Source organism: Lagopus leucura, unplaced genomic scaffold (genome assembly GCF_019238085.1).
Source record: "Lagopus leucura isolate 7727_CA_CO unplaced genomic scaffold, USGS_WTPT01 Super-Scaffold_100012, whole genome shotgun sequence".
Lineage (NCBI taxonomy): Eukaryota > Metazoa > Chordata > Aves > Galliformes > Phasianidae > Lagopus > Lagopus leucura.
Window position 1 is genome coordinate 6,805,015 of NW_024962267.1, and position 19,887 is coordinate 6,824,901.

Consider the following 19,887-nt stretch of genomic DNA (forward strand, 5'->3'; position numbering starts at 1 on the left):
AGAAGAGTGTACTTCAAACCATAGAACAAATACAGCAAACAGTTGGAAGAAAGGAGAGATGCAAAGAGATCACAGATATGAGCAAGCAAGAACTTTTATGTAAAACACCTGAACACAAATACTGCAAGACAAACAAGAAAACGTTTCATGACATTATTCTGTTTACCTTTGGTTGGTGGTGGTTCTTCAACAGCTATCTCAAAAGTGGGCACTTCTTCTGGACGTTCTTAAAAAAGATTGTGCAACTTTAGAAAATGGGATTGACCTCACCAACAGGCATAACAAAAATATATAAATGCCTCCAGCAAGACACAATCCATAGTTCATATTGTAGACAAACAGACATAAGTACATGCTTAACGCTTAAGAATTTTGGTTTGTGGGTTTTATTTATCAGCATGCATGCATGTCAAAGAAGGAACGTAGGAATAAATTTATTTATTTGTTTATGCAAGTGGACCAAACAACAGATATACCTCTTGATGGTGGAGCCTCCACTTTCTTAGGAACAGGGACAGGTACTTTCTCTTTCGGAGCTACTTTTTTATGAACTTCAGGCACTTCAAAAATATGAGTAAGATGGGAAGATGAGAAAGAATAAGTTGTAATGTTTGTAATTATCTAGTACATTACTTTTTGTCTTTTTTTTTTTTTATAGTAGCAATTTACTGAGTTATTTTTCATAGTAGAAGATGGAATTTCGGACAATAACTCATCATTGAAAGCAGACAATATCCATGGCAGCATAAAAAGACAGTATGATAAACATTATCCCCTTTAAGAGGCGCATATAACATCATCCAAATGAGGAACTGTTTTATACCTTTAGCTGCTGGAGCTTCCTTCAGAGCAGCTGGAATTTCTGGTTCAGGGGCAACTCTCCTAGGCTTCTCAGGCACTTTAAGAGATTACAACACATAGTTTTATAAAGAAGAATAGTATCACTTTAGCATACAGACATTTCCTTAATGTAAAAACCCACAAATGTACAGAAACACATAGTGGCAACATATACTCAGAAGCATGACACAAAGAACACTGAAACAGTAACAAGCACTGTTTTTAAATGAAAAGAATGTATACCTTTAGCAGGTGGGGCTTCCTTTCTTTTAGGCACAGTTACCTTCTCTTCTATGTAATAAGACTCTTCTTCAGTCACTTAAAAATAGTAAAATAAAAATACTTGAATTTCAGTACTAGACATCTATTACTGTCTTTACAACACTGGTATGAAACAAAATATTTGTAAGACAAGAGTAAGAAGTGAGAATTACTAAAAGACATCTCTGGTGTCTTTTAAAATCTAGATTTTTACCCTCCTGCTCCTTCTGAAGTCAGTGGAACAAGTCCAAGCAACTTAAGACTTATCTTGTATTTCCGTGAATTGGAAAATCTGGCATATGAAGTGCCAGATCAGAACTTTCCATTCCTGTGTTTGTTAGTACACTATCAGAACTTGTCCACTTCAACAAAGCTTCCCAGATACTTATAAAAAAAATCATTAATTCATTGGATGAAGTTATCCCTTGTAAATACTTTCCATGGTGTTGCTTTTGAAGAAAATTGAGACAATCGGTATAATGTTACTGTTCTTCACAGAATTATTTTAACACAGATAAACTCAAATTGGGAATAATTTTATCAGTTTACTGTGAAATGGTATAAGAAACTGGAATACATCATGAGATTCTGAAGGGTCTTTACTTCATCCAGAAAACAAAGTGAAAGAGTAATTTTCAACAGAGAGTAAGTGTAAAAAAAAAAAAAAAAAAAAAGCAAAAAACAAAGAGACACCTTATTTTCACTGTATCAAAGCAAGAGTAATTACACTTCTCGAAAGCAAGACAAATTGAAGACAGTATTACAGTTTCTGAAATATGAAACTTAAGGCATATTTGTGCAGCAGTAAAATTTCCTTTTAAATAGAGTAGATCTTTATGCTATTTTTGATACAAAACAAAACTTTATTTTTGTTGTTGTCTAGTATTCTTGAATTGTGATCATACCTTCAGAAACCTCCTCTCTGTGAATGGAAACAGATACTTCCTCTGTTTCTTCTTCAGACCACTCTTCAACTATTGGTTCTTTAAAGAAAATATTTAGTTTTATTATTTCTGGTGGATGAGTAGATGGTTCAATGGACGGACAAGGTGAAGATCACCTCTTAAAAGTTCTGTATAACAACATACATATTGTATAGAAAGTGTTGTGCAGACATTCATGATCTGCACTAAGTGACCCATGTACGATATTGTGTACTGCTGTCTCTCTCAAATATTTTTCACAGGTCAAATGTCAGCCCATCAGAATGCCTCAACTCCCCAGACCTCCCCCTCACAACAGCTGATGTGGGGAAAGAATTAGATGTTGTTACTTGATCTAGCTACATGAAAGTAAGAAGGATACAAGATAAGGGCAGGTCATGAATTGAAAGGAAAGCTTGTCATATATGTCTACAAATATGACTGAATCAGAGAAAACATCAGAGACTGATTTGCAGGGGAGAAAAATTAACAGTATATCAGTACATGTGAGCATACATTAGTATGTTCATATTGCAAATAGATAACTTCCATATCTTCCTGTAAAGCCCACTTGTATTTTTAATAGAACATATAAATTATGTTGACAAGCAAATCACTAAAGGCATATGGAATGTCAAAATGTTGATTTCCTCTGTCTTGAAACAGACCAACTTTAAAACAACCAATCCCAGCCTTTTTTGAGTATGAGAATCTGAACTAAAAGAGTTCTTGTGGAGAACATAATCCTGCTACTTGCCAGGCTGCAGAGAGCAAGTAGGGAGTACAAGAAATGGATAGCTGAGGTCCTAAGTGCTGGTATCTAACCTCAACACTATACATCTATGCATCTCATGAAAGTTTGCTGGTAAGATTAGTAGTAGTATTCCCATACATTTCATGGGATGTTAAGCGGCATTCAGAGGGTATTAACTAACTAGAAGTCTATAAAATATTCCTACAGAAAACTCACTCAAAATAACTAACACAAAATTCTTGCATATTTTGATCTTGGTCTTAGAGCAAGAGACTTGTAAAAGAAGCATAGGTTTCTCATTGGCAGTTGTTAACAATCTACCTTCAGGTGATGGGATTTCTTCTGGAACAGCAATAGATATTCTTTCTTCTGTAATAAGCATTCTTTCTTCAAAAGTTGCTCTCTTCTGCACTTCCGGTACTTTGAAAGATAATAGCATTAAATGGATGATTTTCTAATGCCAGTGTGAAAGCCACCTTCCAAAATGCAAGTAACTAAGTTTCCAAAGAATTGCTTAAGGGTCTTGAACAAATAACACAACAGAGATTCAACACTTAACATTCATATTTTTGTACGTACAGCACACAAAAAGTAATCATTTTTTTGCTGTCACTAAATCAGTACTGCGGAATTCATAAAGGCAGCACAAATGAATGACAAGACAGAACATACACACAGAAGCTAAGAAACAGCATTTTATTTATTCTACTGGAAAGCATACCTTTAGCTGGAGGAGCCTCAACTTTTTTAGGAACAGCAGGAGGTACCTTTTCTTTAGGGACAGGTTTCTTAGGAACTGCAGGCACTTTTAAAAAAAACATTTAATTTTAGGATCTAGAAAGTGAAAAACTTTCAAAAGCAACACGAAATAGAAAGGTATTGTTCAAACAGAAGATTACACAGACATTTTGTTTACAAAGCACAACTGACTAAACTGAGGGAAATGTTTATGTTCTGAAGACTAGGAGAGAATACCTTTTGCAGGTGGAGCCTCTTCTAGTTTAGGAATCTGAGGCAATTTTTCTTCTGGTACTGGTTTCTTAGGTACTTCTGGTGCTTCAGAGATATTAATTAAACAATATTAAATAAAATTACAAGTGTCTCAAGACTACATCTAAAGCACAATTACCAACAAATCTGACACACAAAAAAAACCACGTAACTAGTATTACTGAAGCACAACTGAACCCAGATTCACCTAACAATAAAGAACAAAATTAGACAAACAAAATGCTTAAGATATTTGATTTAAGTATACCTTTAGGGGGTGGAGCTGCTTCTCTTTTTGGAACAGCAACTTTTTTCTCAGGGGGAGCTCTTTTGGGCTCCTCTGGCACTTAAAAAACATGAAACAAAACAATTGAATTCCATGTTTCAAAGATCTGTTTGAGTATTTTACAAATGCATCCATTCATAAGAATATCAGGACACGTCAATATCACATAAATATTACATCTAACACAGAAAAATATAAGACTAACATACAGTTGAAAAAAACATTTATCTATTCAGTCACAGGAAGCCTCTAAAGTGCTTTGAGACTAATTCCTTAACTTGAGAGAGCTACTTGAGTATATTACCTGACCTTAAAAAGTGTTACATGCATACAAACAATTATACATTAAAAAAAAAAAAAGCACCTGACAAATATAATTACATAGAAACTAAAACCAACAAAAAAACAGTTAAAAAAAAAGATATTTGAGAGGTACACTCCATCACTAAATATACCTTTGAGAGGTGGAGGTTCTACTTTGTGAACTGGAATGTGTACCTTTTCTTCAGGTGGAGGTTTTTTAGGCACTTCAGGCACTTTAAAGACATTAAAATGTATTTAGAGAATCTTGTCAAAGCTTTTGAATTGTCTTAGATGAGAAGAGACACACAACACACATACATTACATTTGCTTACATTTAAAATTGAGTAGTAACTTGAACAAAACAGTACAGAACAGGTTAAAGTTAACTTTCAAAAGATTCTGTACCTTTTACTGGGGGAGACACCTCCTTCTTAGCAACAGCAACTCTCTTTTCTGGAACAGGTTTCTTAGGGACCTCAGGCACTTGGAAAGCATTTCCAAAGAGAGAGAACTTTAGTTTTCACAACACTTATTCAGATTTCAAGACTGCTCTATAACACACAATGTCTAGGCAAATAGTTAAACACTGCAGCACAATACATTGTACAACCCTTTGGACATAATGCAGACTATTTAGGAAAGACACAAAAATACAACATAAAATTCCAATATCAACATTTATGTGCTATTGCTTTTCATGGCACTCTAGAAGAAAAAATACCCAACTCTTATCTGCAAAAAACACACAGTCAAAGCAAACACAAGAAACAAACACAAGATTGTTAGGAAAGAGAAGAGCCAACACTGAGACACATTCAAGCACTGTAAACTAAGATAGAGCACAAAGCAAAAAAAGAGAACAGGCAAAATGAAAGGCACATAGACAGCAGATTCATGAAAACATTCAAGACAGCTTACAAAAATATACTGAAAGATAGTAAGATTTTTTATTTTTTTTTTAACTTGGGTAGAAGAAGTACCTTTAGCAGGTGGAGCTTCTTTTGGGACAGGAACAGGCTTTCTTTCTTCTGGGACATGCCTCTTTGTTATCTCAGGCACTTTAAAGAGATATGTGGTGAACATTTAGAAGATGGAAAGAGAGTACATTGCTGTAGGCTGTTTTCAATATGCTGTGTAAGCAAACACCGCATGTTAAAAAATATGCCATTTTTCAGACAGGGAAATATTCTCAAATTTTCCCAAAAAATCAAAGATTTAATTAAAGTACTGATTAAGAAGTAGACTTGGAAACGTGGTAGGAGATGATGTTTGAGGGCAGAACCATAAGAACTGAGCCTTGATATGCTGTTCTTTGATACAGAGTGGTAAGACAAATAAATTAAAAAAAAAAATTAGGCAGATAATGCAAAGATTTAATTCACCTTCAACGTGATGAATCTCCAGTTCTTCAGAAATGACCTCTCGTTCTTCCTCCTCTTCAACTTCCTTATGTGCTGCAACAGGAATTTGAAAGATATTAAATACAGAGGTGTGAAATCCTAATGTCTGTAGTAAACTGAAATACTTTTAAGATATTATGTGTCCAGTACACAAAGGTTCACTGACAACATTTGCTAATGTTGTCCAGAAAATCAATTGAATGTGCAGATCTCACAGTGAGCTTTAAGATTCAATTTTTAAAAAAAAATCTTAAATATTGATTAGTATCTCATTCTTAAGCAATCTACCTTCAATTGGGTAAACAGCTTCAAAGAATCTTTCTTCAACTGTTTTCTCATGCTCTGTAGGCTCTTCAAAGAGAAGCATTTAAATAATGTTTAGAAATAATAGCTTAGATGTTAACATCTGTTAATCTAAAGAAAACTGAGGATAAATAGCACAATGAACAAAAATAAGCAAGGCATGTCGAAACATAAATGTCTAAATATGTAATTTGAAACAGAAAAATTGGCTTAAAGAAAAAATGGCAATACAGAAAGTACTGGGTTTTTTTGGGTGTGTGTGATTTTTTTTAACATTACTTTTTTTTTAATTTGTTTTTAAAACTTTTTTTTTTTTTTTTTTTTTTTTTTTAAACATACCTGTGATATATGAATACTCTTCTTCTCTGCGGACAGAAACTGACATCTTTTCTTCTGAAACAGTCCATCTTTCTACTGTCGGTACTTTAAAGATAGGATTTTGTTTTAGTATTTTATATTGTAGATCCACAGCAGTGGTAGAGAGCATGTGAATTTTATGAAATCTGTATCTGTATTGTATGCTAAAGTCTTAGAACATATTTAGACAGTCAGTAATGACATTCTGAAACACTGAATACACAACAACAACAGATGTAAAATTTACTTGGTTAGAAACTAAGGATAAAGATATTCCTAACAAGAGAATATAAAATAAATTCATGCTCAGACTTCTGCAATTAGTGTATCACAATGATTTCAAAGGCACTTCTTCAAGGAAGTGTTAGGGCACTGAGATGTTATATAAGCATGTGCCAACAGGCAGAACATTTAAAGAGAAAACCAAATCAAAGTACAATATCCGACAGACTATTTGAATACAAATCACAAAGACAGCCACAAACACGACAAGAACATACTTTATGACACACAGAATCATGGTAGACATACATTTTGCACAATGAAAGTAGTCACAGTATGATCAGTACAACAGATCCAAGTACATGCACAGTTCTATATGTTCACAAGAGACACAAGAATTCACAGGGTACTGGAAATATTGTAAAGTACAATTGAAAGCTGCAGATCTTTACCTTCCTTTTTCATAACCTTTTCCTCGACGATCATTGGTGTAGGCTTTGCTGATGGGATTTTCTTGGTAACTGTTAGCATTAAATTTGGTTAATCAGACATATATTCAGAAAAGAGATTAAAACAAATTATGGCTTTTTAGGAATAATGTTGGAAACACAACAAACAATCTAGCCCAGAACCATACAAAGCAAGAAAAAAAGAAGTGCTTGCTTCTTTCAATTTGCTGCCTTCTAAAGGGGCTGGTAACTTCTGTAGTGCAGAGAAGGTCATTATCCTAACGTATTTTGAATTCTAGCCTGATTTCCTGCTGCAGAATGGTAAATGCTATATGAGAAGAACTGGTTACCAAGTGAATGAAGATGCATCTTGTAACTAAGATATCCTGATAGACAAGTCAAGGTGGAAATTTGAGGAAGATGGAGATTTCACATCTTGAGCTTAAAGTGAAACACTTTTTGTCACTTGATCCAATTATATACTTTCTGTTTTAAAGCATCCATTGTCAACAACTAAATTTCCTATTTTCACCTAAAAAACTTTTTGTCTTCCTTTTACAAAATGCTGCAGAAGCCGTTATTACAGCTGTTTTAAAGACTGACAAATTGGTCAGATCCATGTGAAATGAATCATAGAATTGCTCAGGTTGAAAAAGATCTTAAAGATCATCAAGCCCAATCACAGCCTAACCATACTATCATAACTCTAACAACCCTCTGCTAAATCATGTGCCTGAACACCACATCCAAACCATTTTTTAACACATCCAGGGATGGTGACTCAACCATCTCCCTGGGTAGTCTACTCCAGTGCTTAACAACCCTTTCTGTAAAGAAGTTTTTCCTGATATACAACGTAAATCTCCCCTGGCACAACTTGAGGCCATTTCCCCTTGTCCTGTCACCTATCACCAGCGAGAAGAGACTAACCCCACTCTCACCGCAATCACCTGTCAGGTACTTGAAGAGAGCAACAACGTCTCCCCTCAGCCTCCTCTTCCCCAGACTAAACAGCCCCTATTCTTCAGTTGCTCCTTGTAGGGCATATTCTCCAAGCCTTTCACAAGCCTTCTTGCCCTTCATGGGACACAGTCCAGCACCTCCATGTCCTTTCTATACTGAGGTGCCCAAAACTGAACACTGTACTCGAAATGAGGCCTCACCAATGCTGAGTACAGGGGCAGGATTACTTCTCTAATCCTTCTCACCACACTATTCCTGATACGAGCCATGGTGCCATTGGCCTTCTTGGCCACCTGGGCACACTGCTGGCTCATATTCAGCCAACTGTCCATCAGTACACCAAGGTCCCTTTCCATCAGGCAGCTTTCCAGCCACTCCTCCCCAAGCCTGTACTGTTGCCTGGGGTTGTTGTGACTAAACAAGCACATGCGTATTAGCTAAGTAACTTTCACATAAAGGCAACATTAAGGTAATTAAGCAGTAGTTACCCTCAGCCCGTTTGAGTTTTTCCTCTGCAACCCTCTGAGTGGTAATCTCAACTTTTTCATCAACAGGTTTCTTCACAACTGTAAGCAATACAAATATACTCATCATTTGTGTCATCTTGCAAATTATTTTTCAGACATAAAACAGGTAGAACTGACTTTTTCCTGTTTAAGATATGAGCATCCAATGCATTATTCAGCACACTGTTCACTGCCACTGAACAATAGTGGTAAAGGTATTCATGAAATAGGCAATACAGCCCACCTTCCCCTGAGAGATATGCATTGATCTATACGAACAGTTCTTAGAAACTCCAGCTTCCACTGGCTTAAAAACATCACTTAGGTCCAAAGCTAATATATTTTAAGAGGGAAAGATTATTGAAGCACAGATTAATTTTACTAACAGTTCTGATTTTGCTTCAATCATTTTGTCATATTCTCTCTCTGCAGGAAAATCTGAGGTGAGAGAACAGAAGGGTTGCCATGCCATGGCCAGGGCACTGTTCAACATGAAGATCATTCTCTCCTCTTCAAAGAAATGAAGCCATTGCAGTACAGCTTGAGGAAGTAGCATGAGAGAGGTCAAAACGAGCACTACTGTTAATTTTGCAAGAATGACATACCTTTATGAACTGTAATTTCTTTCTTTTCCTTCTTTTCAGCTGTAATTGCTGCAGGCTTTCGCTCAGGCACAGGCTTCTTAGGAACTTCCACCACTTTAAAAATAAAAACATTTCCTAATGATGAAAATTACATTTTCTAAAGTCTCACAGAAGGAATTAGTTACGTCATTATAAGATTATGAGTTGAAACAAACACACAGTTTTGAAGATTGAACTGCTGCTGTACATTTTTTTTGCTTATTTCCATGTTTTTCCATTAAAATCACATTCTTATCATAGAGGCATACTATAGCTGAAGCACACAAGGAATTGCAAAATTATCCCACCATTAGCATAAAAAAATTGATATTAGAAAAATTTATCTAAATCAAGTCTATCTAGAATGTGTGGATGTGTGAAAATGATAGCAGAAATATCCTGAACAACTGAAAATAAAACAAATTACAAACTCTTAATTCATATTAGATTTTAAAGATGGCCCAATCTGCAAAGTTTGCTGGTAATCCTATAATAGTGTATCATTTGCATTTACATTTTGCCATACCAGGGTCCTTATATTGTCAAGTCCTAGTTACAATTTGGCAGCATGTTTGGATTCAATTGGTAAAACAATTGTAAATCTTTTATACCTTCTTCATGAATGATTTGTTTTTCTTCATAAGCCACCTCCCTTTTCTCGTAAGTTTCTTCCCATTCCTCTTCTCCTTCATCATAACCTTCTTCCTTGAAATAATAATCATGATCTTCTCCATAATCTTCTTCCCATTCTTCATAAACTTCTTTGGGTTTTTCATATACTTCCATTTTTTCTTCATGAATCTCTTCTCTCCTTGCCATAGATGTTATTTTGACCTCTTTGGGCTTCTCTGGCAGTATCTCAGGAACTTAAAAACAAAGCAAAAGAAAACAACCATGTTATCATCATAGCCTGGAATCTGCAAAGTGTATTGGATGTTCACAGTTAGTGAAATTAGTTCTTCCTTGCAGACAGTGTTATGTGAATTTTTTTTATAAGATCTTACAGATCTTATAAAAGATCATAAGCACAGACATCCAAGAGATGTCTTTTCCCAAAATAATGTTACTATTTTTAAGAGAGTATTTGTTGTGGTTTTTTTTTCTTTTTTTTTCTTTTCTTTTTTTTTTTTTTCAAGTTACCTTCAGGTGGTGGGATTTCCTTGGGACCCTTTTTAACCACCTTTTTCGAGACTTTCTTTACTGGAACTTTCTTTTCTGCTTAAAATATATATATATGGAAATTGAAGTTAAAACAAAAGAACAAAACATAACTAAACATATGTACACTATCTAGTTACTTTAAGTATTCTTACCTGGCTTTTTCTCCTCTGGTGGTGTAATGAGGGGCAGAAGAATAGGAATGGGGGCAGCTTCTGAAAATATATATATATACATTTAGAACGAGTATGGTATTGAATTCTAATTGAAGAAAAATCATATTGCATTTGAAAAATGAGATTTTTTTTTTTTACTGTACTTGCAGAATAGGAGCAAAATTGGTGCTTACTCTGATAGTTCACTGTAGCTGGAACAATGTGTTTTGAATGGAAATCTGTAGTCGGCCTTTATTTGCATACTGATACTTGGAAGCTTTTTTTCCTAGCACCATTCTCCTTTTCTTGCTGATAGTAAATCATCCAGATATAAAATCTTTTCCCTCCTGCTGTATCTCAAAGCATTTACCAAATTATCATGGAAATGAAACAAAGAATGAATTTCTAGGTCCATACTGAACTGCTGAATCTAGCAGAAACATATGTAATGCTTGTCTGTAGTCCACTCACAGAGTCTGGGAAGCTAAGGGAGTTCCAACCTGTTCCAATCTGTTTATACAGCTTCAAAATAATGTTCGTCTTTCATTTTCTTTTATTTTTTTTATTTCTTTTAAAGAGCACTCCTATTTTATGGTTTTCACCTTCCACAATGCAAAATGAGTCCAACCAAGCAAAGGCTTACTCTTACATATTTCTAAAGAGTGGACTAACCAGATTCTATCAAAACCTTATCTGTGATCTTTCTTTGAGGCTCCTACTGCCTTGCTGTTTTAATACTGACATAAAAGAGAACTGCAGAACAAGTCTAGTTTGTTATTTTACCTTCAGCTGGTTTTGGAGGTGGAACTGCTACCTTGGCATCAGGAACATCTAGAAAATAAAAACATTTAACTATGTAAAAGAAATAGATATATGAATTTGCTGCTCCGAGGACTAGCTCATGGTGTTTCATTTTTTCTTGTTCTAGCACACAGTTATCTTGGCCCTTAAGCATAAGCAACCCAATGTATAGAAAACTATTTGAATTAATCTTTCTTATATGGCCAGACTTTACTGTTTTTTTTGTTGTTGTTGTTGTTGTTGTTGTTGTTTTTTTATTATTTCTACATACTGCTCACCTCATTCTGGAGTAGGCTCTTCCTTAAGAACATTCAGAAAGGAAGATCATTATACATCATAAGGAGATTATTGCTATCTATTTTGCTTCCTTGGTTAATTATTTTTCAGCTGTGATGAGGACATTGATTATATTTATTGGTATCTCTTCATTGCTGTATTCCTCAGTCATTTAAATAAACTCATTTGTTCTAGAAAATATAGTTTCCCATACCTACCATACAAAATAAGACCCCAGACATGATGATAATCAGTGATTTTAAAGTTACCACAGTAGTAATCACCATAGTGTATTAGAATAAATAATTCCTCATGTATACAGGTAAGACGTATTATTTCAGAGTGTAGGTTTGATTTAATACAAGCATGAAAAAAGGATAAAGCAGAGCAATGCATTCTATGACAGATAACAGACACGCTAATCTTGTGCATGATCTTTACCTGGAGGCTTCAACTCCAGTTTGATTTCTGCAAAAGAAAAATAAATTTCTTTCAGAATTATTTGTTCCAGAATCATGCTTTAAACTCACAGATTTGCAGACGCTATGATCACAAAATTGTTTTAAAAATCGGCTAACCTTTGGTTACCAGATAGAGCTCTGCAGTGCTTCTTGCTTCTCCCCTTGGTTCGAGACGAGCAATTACAGAATATACACCTGCAACAGCCAAGAATTTTGTATTAATATGACTTTATAATTAAAAGAACACACAACAAAATCTGATAAAGTAGCATCAGTCCAAACATTCTAGGAATTTTTACCTTCATCGTCTGCAGTAACATTGTGAATAGTCATATAATGACAACGACCTTCACTTCTGAAGCTGTACTTCGGGCTTTCTCTCAGTTCAGTGGGGCCTTTATACCATGTCACAACTGCATCATCAAAGGAAACTTCACACTCAAAGGTAGCAGATTGGTGTTCGCTTACTACAATGTTCTGTATGCTCTTTGTGAACTGAATTGGTTCAGCTGTTTTAGAAACAAAAAATAAGTAAGTTATTGTCTACCATTCAGGCTATTTAGCTTTCATGACAATAACACATTATAGTAAGGTATAATAACAAATAAGAAACAAGAGTTTCCATCTACTGTGAAGTTTTCTACATAAGAATGAAGATTAGAAGATGTAAGTATATAAATATAATAAGATTGCTGTAGATAAATTATACAAGAGAAGTCATAAGGGAAATAAAGAGAAGGTAAAGAATAATTAAAGAAAAAGAAGTAATCCAAGGAAAAAGAGGAAAATATGAGAGCATCAGGAAAAAAGAAAATACAAGAAAATAGGACTGATGATTTCAGATCAAGAGGTCATTACTAATGATGACTTAGTTAAAAATATTAAATTACACAAATACTATCACATATGGTTCAAAGAGAAAGAAAAGCAAAACTTCTTGTATGATCAATTTTCAAGTTTGAGGATATTTCTTTAAGAAATCCCTTTTATTTTCATCTTTTCTGTTAATGGGATATCCAGCAACTGTTTATCACTACTGTAATAAAGATATTCTATATCTGTTTACAAACCTTCAATGGCCAGATCAGCAGTTGTTTCTAGATTGTCAAGCTTGCAGGTATACTGTCCCTGGTCTTCTGTTCTAACATCCTTGATGATGAGTTTGTGTACTTTGTCGGAGACTTGTGTTGAATATCTCCCTCCTATCTTAATTGGCCTCCCATTTCTATACCACTGAGACTTGGCATTTGGGATAGAAAACTGACAAGACAGCGTGCATGTGTTTCCTTCCTTGAAAGTAGTGTCATGAAGATGCCGTTCAACTGCAGGCTCTATTAGCATGTTAAAACATACATTTTAGAAGACATCATACAATATAATAAATAAAGTAAAAAATACTTCAAATACACACTTCAAAATATACTTACCAATCACAGTTAGTCTAGCACTGGCAATGTGCGGTCCACACACTATTCTGTAATTCCCTTGATCTTCAAGTTGGCAGTTTCTGATTTTCAGTATGTGGCGATCACCTTCAATTTTAATTTCATATTTGTCGCTGGAGTCTAGTTTCTGAGTTCCCTTGTACCATGAAAGCTTAATTTCTGGATAGTTAATTTTAATCTCACATTCAAAGATAGCATCTTCATCTGTTAAAACTGTTTGATTTTCGATGTCTCTGATTAGAGTAACAGGCTGAAAAAAATATTAGTTTAAATTAGTTTCATCTTTCTTGTTATGGGTTTGAATATTTCATGAATCAGGACAAAAATATGTCACCTCTGTTTGTGTGAGCCGTTGCTGAATAAATGCTACAAGTTCTTCAAACTCCTGGTCCTCTTTTTGAGCCTTTTCTGTGAGCTCAATTTCCTGTAATAAGACAAAATGTACATAATGGTTAGATACTAAATGCCAAGTTGGCATGTTTATCCAACACAGAATTAGTTCTTACATCAAATTTGATGTAACCATACTATAACTAGTCTATCTTCCCATCCTAAAAATAGTAGCCACATAGTCAAGGCAGAACGCAGTTGGCCAGAAGGGCCATCCCTTCTTCTTTGGTTTGAGCATGCAGGAAATTGAGAACGATCAGTAAAACATCTGAACAGATTCCAGAAAAGCCTGTATAGAAAGTACAGGTCACCACGTCTGTTTACAAGAACTTTGTTACTTCTAACAAAAACAATGCCATAGTGGCAATATATCTCACCAATCTATGGCTTTCTTCTTCTCTGGTCTGCTTTAGTAACTCAAAAGCTTGCAGGAGGCCACGGAAATCTGTAATTCCATACATGCGAGCATATTTCTCGTATTCTTTGGGATCAACATTTTTGAGAAGTTCCAAGATATCGATAGTCTGCTCTTCATCTTCCTTCTTTTTTGTTGGAATTCTATTCAAACCAATAACAAACATTAAATTTATTAAGTTTCCTAGAAAGACGTCCACTGAAAAAAAATCCATCAACTTAGAACTGCTACATACAGCACAATCCTTTAGTGTAACCTAGTCAGGTGCTTCTATTTTCAGTACACAATTAAACACGTATAATAAACATTAAACATTGTATCTTGATCTGAGTCTTATAATCAAAAAGTTCTGTGTTGATGGGAAGGTAGTTTATACAAATTCTGTGTATACCTTTTCAGTTTTCCCCTGACATCCTCTTCAACAACTTCTTGCTTCCTTTCTTCAACTTGCAGGTTGACACTCCTCTCAATTTCACCATGTTGGTTAAAAGCTACACATCTGTACGTGCCAGAATCTGTTTTTGTTGTGTCCTTTATTTCCAGTTTGGCTTCATCTCCTCTCTGCTGGATTATAATGCGGCCACCCTGGTTGAGTTGCCTCCATTTCCCCTTCATCCACTTAACATTTGGAATTGGGTCTCCTCCAACTTTTGCAATAAATGTTGCAACAGTCTCTGCAGAAAGATGCAAATAAGAAGGCTAAGTATTTTCTTGGTGTTTCTATGACAGCAGGACATGATCTCAAGCATCAGGCATACGCAAATAGAAAACAGGGTAATTTTAGAAATAATTCTTACTTTCCATGACTTTGACACTCTGAGGCTCTGATACAAAATAAAGTTTTCCTTCCATGTCTGCTTTCTTAGCTGCTGGTGCAGCTGCTGCTTTTTCTAGGGAAAAACAAACAAACAAACAAGATTTACAGTATCGCAGAATAGGTAAGGTTGAAAGGAGCCTGCAGAGGACTCAAGCTGATTGCCCAGAGCTTTCTAGATGAAACTGAATATTATGGGCCACTTTGTGGTCTTCAATAACATTAGTTGTGTCGTTTATATTTTCACAGATGCAAATTCCTAGATGGATATGCAAAAATAAGAAGCTTCACTTTCTAAAATGAGTCAGTTTTTAATGAAGTATTTTCTGTCTATTTCTGGAAATTTTATTCCAAGTTATTTGCATTTTTAAACAGTGATCTGTTGGTTGTTTTTTTTTTTTCTTTTGTGTAGTACTTATCTTTCCTGCTACCCACATAGTGACAAAAACTGTTTCTACATGTTACTGGATCTTCATGACATGAATGCATTTGTAAGACAGGACACTACATGGAAGGTCTCATGTTAGGCAATATTTACTTCTAGTTATAATTTCAAAATGCACTGGAGCTTTAACAGCTTTGAAGCAACTAACCTCTAAGGCGACATTATGAATCAAATTCCTTTTCTAATTTCTTTTAATAAATACTGCTACTACAAAAAACATGCACAGATGAATGTAATTTTAACTAACTTAGCTTTCCTTTTTGTTAAATTCTGTTTTCTTTTAGGAACTAAATTCTTAATCTTTTCAGTGAGGATATATTACTGATCTGACACTGAACTCACAGTTTATGTTGATATTTATATGTAAATTATTTTTCAATACACCGTCTCCCCAGATTGCATAGTTTTGCAAAGAACTAAAAGATACTAATTGTTTCCTGTTAGAATATTAGTATCTTTGTTCCACACAAAACAAAGCAGGATGAAGTTTTATTTTAGATTTCCATTGCATGTTTTGATTTTGCCTTGAACTGTACCTTTAACTGTCACTTTAGATCTGCAAGTGTCAGTGCCAGCCACATTTGAAGCTTTGCACACGTATTCTCCTGAATCAGATTTGGTAACTGCAGCAAGTTCCAGAAGAGCTACTCCATTAGCAAAGCTGAAGCTGCATCTTTCTGAAGCTCTTATTTCTCTTCCTGCCTTCAGCCACTGAATCCGGATTGGCTCTGATCCTCTGACATGGCAGCTGAGCTGCAAGGTATCACCTTCTTCTGTTGCTGCTGGCTGAAGAGGCTGGTCAAAAACTGGAGGCTTTTTTGGTTCTGAAAGGTGAAAATGCTTCAGTGAATTCTCCAAGAAGGAAAGTATGATTAAGAGTGTAGGAGAAAGAGATACATGTGATTCTTAAGAAAGAAAATGACAAGGAATGAGCAAGAATAAGAAGTCTGAGAATCCCAATCATAGTTTTAGGAAATATAATTACTATCTAGACAGTATGCTTTGAATGCAAACATGCAATGAGTGCTTTACATAACACATTCTCTGCACACAGTAAGGACATTCACATGCAAAAAATAGTAGAACTAATGTACTGCTGTTAGTCTGTAAACTACATAAGCACTGGTAGAGAAACAAATATAGAATCTCCTGCAGAAGCATTAGGACAATGTGCCATGCTGCTCTAGCTTAGTTGTAAGTGCATAGAAAAATTGTTATTCTTAAAAAGAAAAAAAAAGAGAAAAAAAAAAAAAAGAGAGAGAATGATTAAAGATTCAACCAAAATATCATGTTAAAGATTTCAATGTTTACTTTAGATAAGTCATAGTAAGTAGTGAATAAATAAAGAAGCCACTCCCTGAAGAAATGGTTTGATTTCCCCCAGATTGAAAGATTCCTTGATATTGTGGTTCAAATCAGCTTTATCTTGTCCATCTCAGTACAAACTATTGATGTTAAGGTAAGCAAACACATATAATCACATGCAATTAATTTATTAACTGTACAAGTTTATAAGATAGAAGCTGTATATTTGCAGCTAACATACCGAGAAAAAGTAAGAAGTAAAGAAAAACATGGCTTCAACTAACCTCTGATAACAACAGAGGATGTACACAACACACTTCCTGCTTCATTGGACACCTTGCAGGTATATAAACCAGCATCTGATTGCCCTACGTTCTTGATATGCAAAAGCAAGGTATTGTTTTTGAATGATATTTCACAGTGAGGACTTGAATGAACTTCCTGATTGTTTTTATACCAAGAAACAGTGAGAGGTTGAGAACCAGCAACACGGCCCTCAAGTTTAAGTTCATTCCCTTCTGTTTCTTCTACTGCTTCAGACAGTTTCCGAGTAAAAGTAGGTGGAGTTTTTCGTTCTGTAAAGAAAGAACATATGCATCAAACCTGAAATGAATAAATCTAAATAAATTATTTCAAGAAAAAAAAAATAACATTGGGGAATCAGTATTTGCTCTCATTTAAATAAGACTGTTTTTCCATTTTTTAGTGAGAGCAAGCCAAGATCAATAGCAAGTGTCTTAATCATACATTTGCTGTTGATTTTCCTACGTGCATAAAAGCAGCTACAAAAAACCCCACATCTTTTACATTGATCTAAGGCAACTGACCTTAAAAACACAAGATTTTCGTTGAGTTATCAAGAAAGAAATAATCCGAAGACAACAAAGAAATTAGTTTGAAGACAATATTATTTCTTTCCTTCTCCCATTGTTGTTAATGACCCTTCCAAATTCCCTCCAAAGACTTGTACGTACTTCCAGATAGGTGTTTTTGAGATGTATCACAAAAGTTATGCTTCAAGTTTTTTCTCAAACTTGTCCTGCAGCAATTAAGCTAGCTTCCTTTTCAATTAAAAGAAATGTACACACAAAGTATTATTTATTCAGTACCTTTAACATTCAGTTGTGCTGTACAAGAATCCTTTCCAACTTCATTGCTAGCATAGCATGTATACTTTCCAGAGTCTCCCCTGTCAACTCTCAAGATGGTCAAATGGGCTATGTTTTCTACATAACTGATCTGATAGTTTCCTCCTGTTCTAATTTCCTGGTTATCTTTTGCCCAGGTGACTCTAATTGGCTGTGTTCCAGAAATGTGACACTCAAAGTCAGCACTTTCTCCAACAATACCATCCACAGGTGTAATTGGGGTATCAAAGAATGGAGGAGTCTTCCCCTCTGAAGAGCAAAGGAAATAAAAAGCATCATGTTAACATCTCAATTTGCCATTGTAAACCTCCCTGAAATAAATACTACTATTTTTACAATATTAAATACATATATAAAGTAAAAGTGAGTTTTAAGATATTTCCATTCAATAATTCACAGCCCACAGACCTGTAAGGACAAGTTTGCCACTAGAAGAAGCAGTTCCAATAGCATTGCTTGCTGTGCAGGTATATTGCCCCATAAAGCTCTTCTCGGTCTTCAAAATCTGCAGAGTTGCTACATTATCTATGAAGGATGTGTGAACATTGTAGTCTTCTTTTATACGCACATTGTCTTTAAACCAAGATACTTCAATAGGTTCTGAACCAGCAATGCCACAATCAAATGTAACTGGCAAGCCAACAGTTTCATGAACATCTCTCAATTTTCTTGTAAAAGAAGGAGGAAGTTTACGCTCTGTAAGAAAACATGTATTGTACGGTGAGTGCTTTCAAAAGCTATGCAACTGTTGCAGTGTTCACCAGTAATCACTGATTAAGCGATTCATAAAATGCATTTCTGCTAATAACTTATCTAAAAATTTCATCCACTATATCATTTAATTTGGGAGCTGATGTATAAATACCACAGTACATCTGGTTGTAGGAAAATATACAACAATTCAGCCCTCAGTTAGCCTATTTAACACCCAGGACTGTCAGGCAGAAACCATCAGAAAAATTTCCTAAGTGTGTAATGAAGATGCAGAACCTCCTATTCCTACAGAAGAAATGGGATCAGTGAGAGATTAATTTCAATTTGTTTTAATGGAAGGCCTTTGTTAATAGAAGACAGGGTATCTTACTGGCCAGGAAAGAGCAAAGCTTTTAAAAAGGAAAAAGTAATCTTAGTTTTTGAAAGAGCAAATATACTTAAGAAGCGTAGGCAATTTTCCTAATTTTTAGAAAGAATTATTCACCTTGAACGGTAAGCAAAGAAGATGAAGTAGCTTCCCCAACAGTATTTTCTACTTTGCAGATGTACTCCCCACTGTCACCGCTGTCCACTTGGCTGAAGACCAGAGTGGCAACTTGGTTCTTAAAGTGCATTTTCACAGTAGCTGTTCCTCTCAGCTTTGTATCCCCTTTGTACCATGACACAATCATTTCTGGTGTTCCAGCAACCCGGCACTGTAAGGACGCAGAATCCCCAACAGTCACCTGCACTGGCTCCAAAGGTGTAACGAAGTAAGGTGGTTCTAAAGAACAAACACATGGTATTAGCACAAAAAAGAAAAAGAAAAAAAAAGGTATGGCACAGTGACTACTAGTGGTTGAAATAGCAGCTGATAAAATGATAGTGGCTTGATGACGCACCTAGTATTGTAATTGCACCATGACAATTATCTTGCCCAGAGTCATTTTCAATATGGCAAGAATACTGCCCCTGATCTTCCAGTTTGCTATTGGGGATTTCCAGTATGGCAGAAGTTTCTGTAGTGGTGATGCTACACTTTTCAGATTGTTTTAATATTACTCCATTTTTCTTCCACGTCACTGAAATTGGTGGAGTACCCGTATATGTGCATTCCAAGATTAAATTTTTTCCTTTCTCTACACTTAAATCATTCACCTTCATCACAAACTTCGCTGGTTCTATAACAAACAATAAGAA

The 19,887-nt window shown here is 35.2% G+C and overlaps 1 protein-coding gene across 7 annotated transcripts in view; it reads right to left on the minus strand.

The window, feature by feature from the left end:
* The window catches only part of TTN (titin), a 235,824-nt gene that overhangs the window by 136,195 nt on the left and 79,742 nt on the right, over window positions 1–19,887 (minus strand). For 3 of the 7 annotated variants that reach the window (XM_042874689.1, XM_042874688.1, XM_042874685.1), the window contains 37 exons: window positions 19,590–19,868; window positions 19,193–19,471; window positions 18,403–18,690; window positions 17,956–18,243; window positions 17,131–17,421; window positions 16,078–16,365; window positions 15,080–15,172; window positions 14,674–14,956; window positions 14,245–14,425; window positions 13,812–13,901; window positions 13,460–13,727; window positions 13,103–13,363; window positions 12,332–12,541; window positions 12,150–12,227; window positions 12,013–12,039; window positions 11,278–11,325; window positions 10,495–10,554; window positions 10,322–10,396; window positions 9,793–10,047; window positions 9,164–9,256; window positions 8,541–8,618; window positions 7,093–7,161; window positions 6,401–6,484; window positions 6,047–6,109; window positions 5,741–5,812; window positions 5,339–5,416; window positions 4,764–4,841; window positions 4,510–4,590; window positions 4,037–4,114; window positions 3,754–3,834; window positions 3,500–3,583; window positions 3,100–3,198; window positions 2,007–2,084; window positions 1,084–1,158; window positions 824–898; window positions 477–560; window positions 167–226 (listed from right to left, as the gene is read on the minus strand). The exons of 2 other annotated variants lie outside the window; for them this stretch is intronic. In XM_042874689.1, coding sequence (XP_042730623.1) covers window positions 167–226; window positions 477–560; window positions 824–898; window positions 1,084–1,158; window positions 2,007–2,084; window positions 3,100–3,198; window positions 3,500–3,583; window positions 3,754–3,834; window positions 4,037–4,114; window positions 4,510–4,590; window positions 4,764–4,841; window positions 5,339–5,416; window positions 5,741–5,812; window positions 6,047–6,109; window positions 6,401–6,484; window positions 7,093–7,161; window positions 8,541–8,618; window positions 9,164–9,256; window positions 9,793–10,047; window positions 10,322–10,396; window positions 10,495–10,554; window positions 11,278–11,325; window positions 12,013–12,039; window positions 12,150–12,227; window positions 12,332–12,541; window positions 13,103–13,363; window positions 13,460–13,727; window positions 13,812–13,901; window positions 14,245–14,425; window positions 14,674–14,956; window positions 15,080–15,172; window positions 16,078–16,365; window positions 17,131–17,421; window positions 17,956–18,243; window positions 18,403–18,690; window positions 19,193–19,471; window positions 19,590–19,868 — 5,052 coding nt within the window. The remainder of the gene's footprint in view (window positions 1–166; window positions 227–476; window positions 561–823; window positions 899–1,083; window positions 1,159–2,006; window positions 2,085–3,099; window positions 3,199–3,499; window positions 3,584–3,753; window positions 3,835–4,036; window positions 4,115–4,509; window positions 4,591–4,763; window positions 4,842–5,338; window positions 5,417–5,740; window positions 5,813–6,046; window positions 6,110–6,400; window positions 6,485–7,092; window positions 7,162–8,540; window positions 8,619–9,163; window positions 9,257–9,792; window positions 10,048–10,321; window positions 10,397–10,494; window positions 10,555–11,277; window positions 11,326–12,012; window positions 12,040–12,149; window positions 12,228–12,331; window positions 12,542–13,102; window positions 13,364–13,459; window positions 13,728–13,811; window positions 13,902–14,244; window positions 14,426–14,673; window positions 14,957–15,079; window positions 15,173–16,077; window positions 16,366–17,130; window positions 17,422–17,955; window positions 18,244–18,402; window positions 18,691–19,192; window positions 19,472–19,589; window positions 19,869–19,887) is intronic. 2 more of the 7 variants (XM_042874686.1, XM_042874687.1) reach the window with 2 other exon arrangements.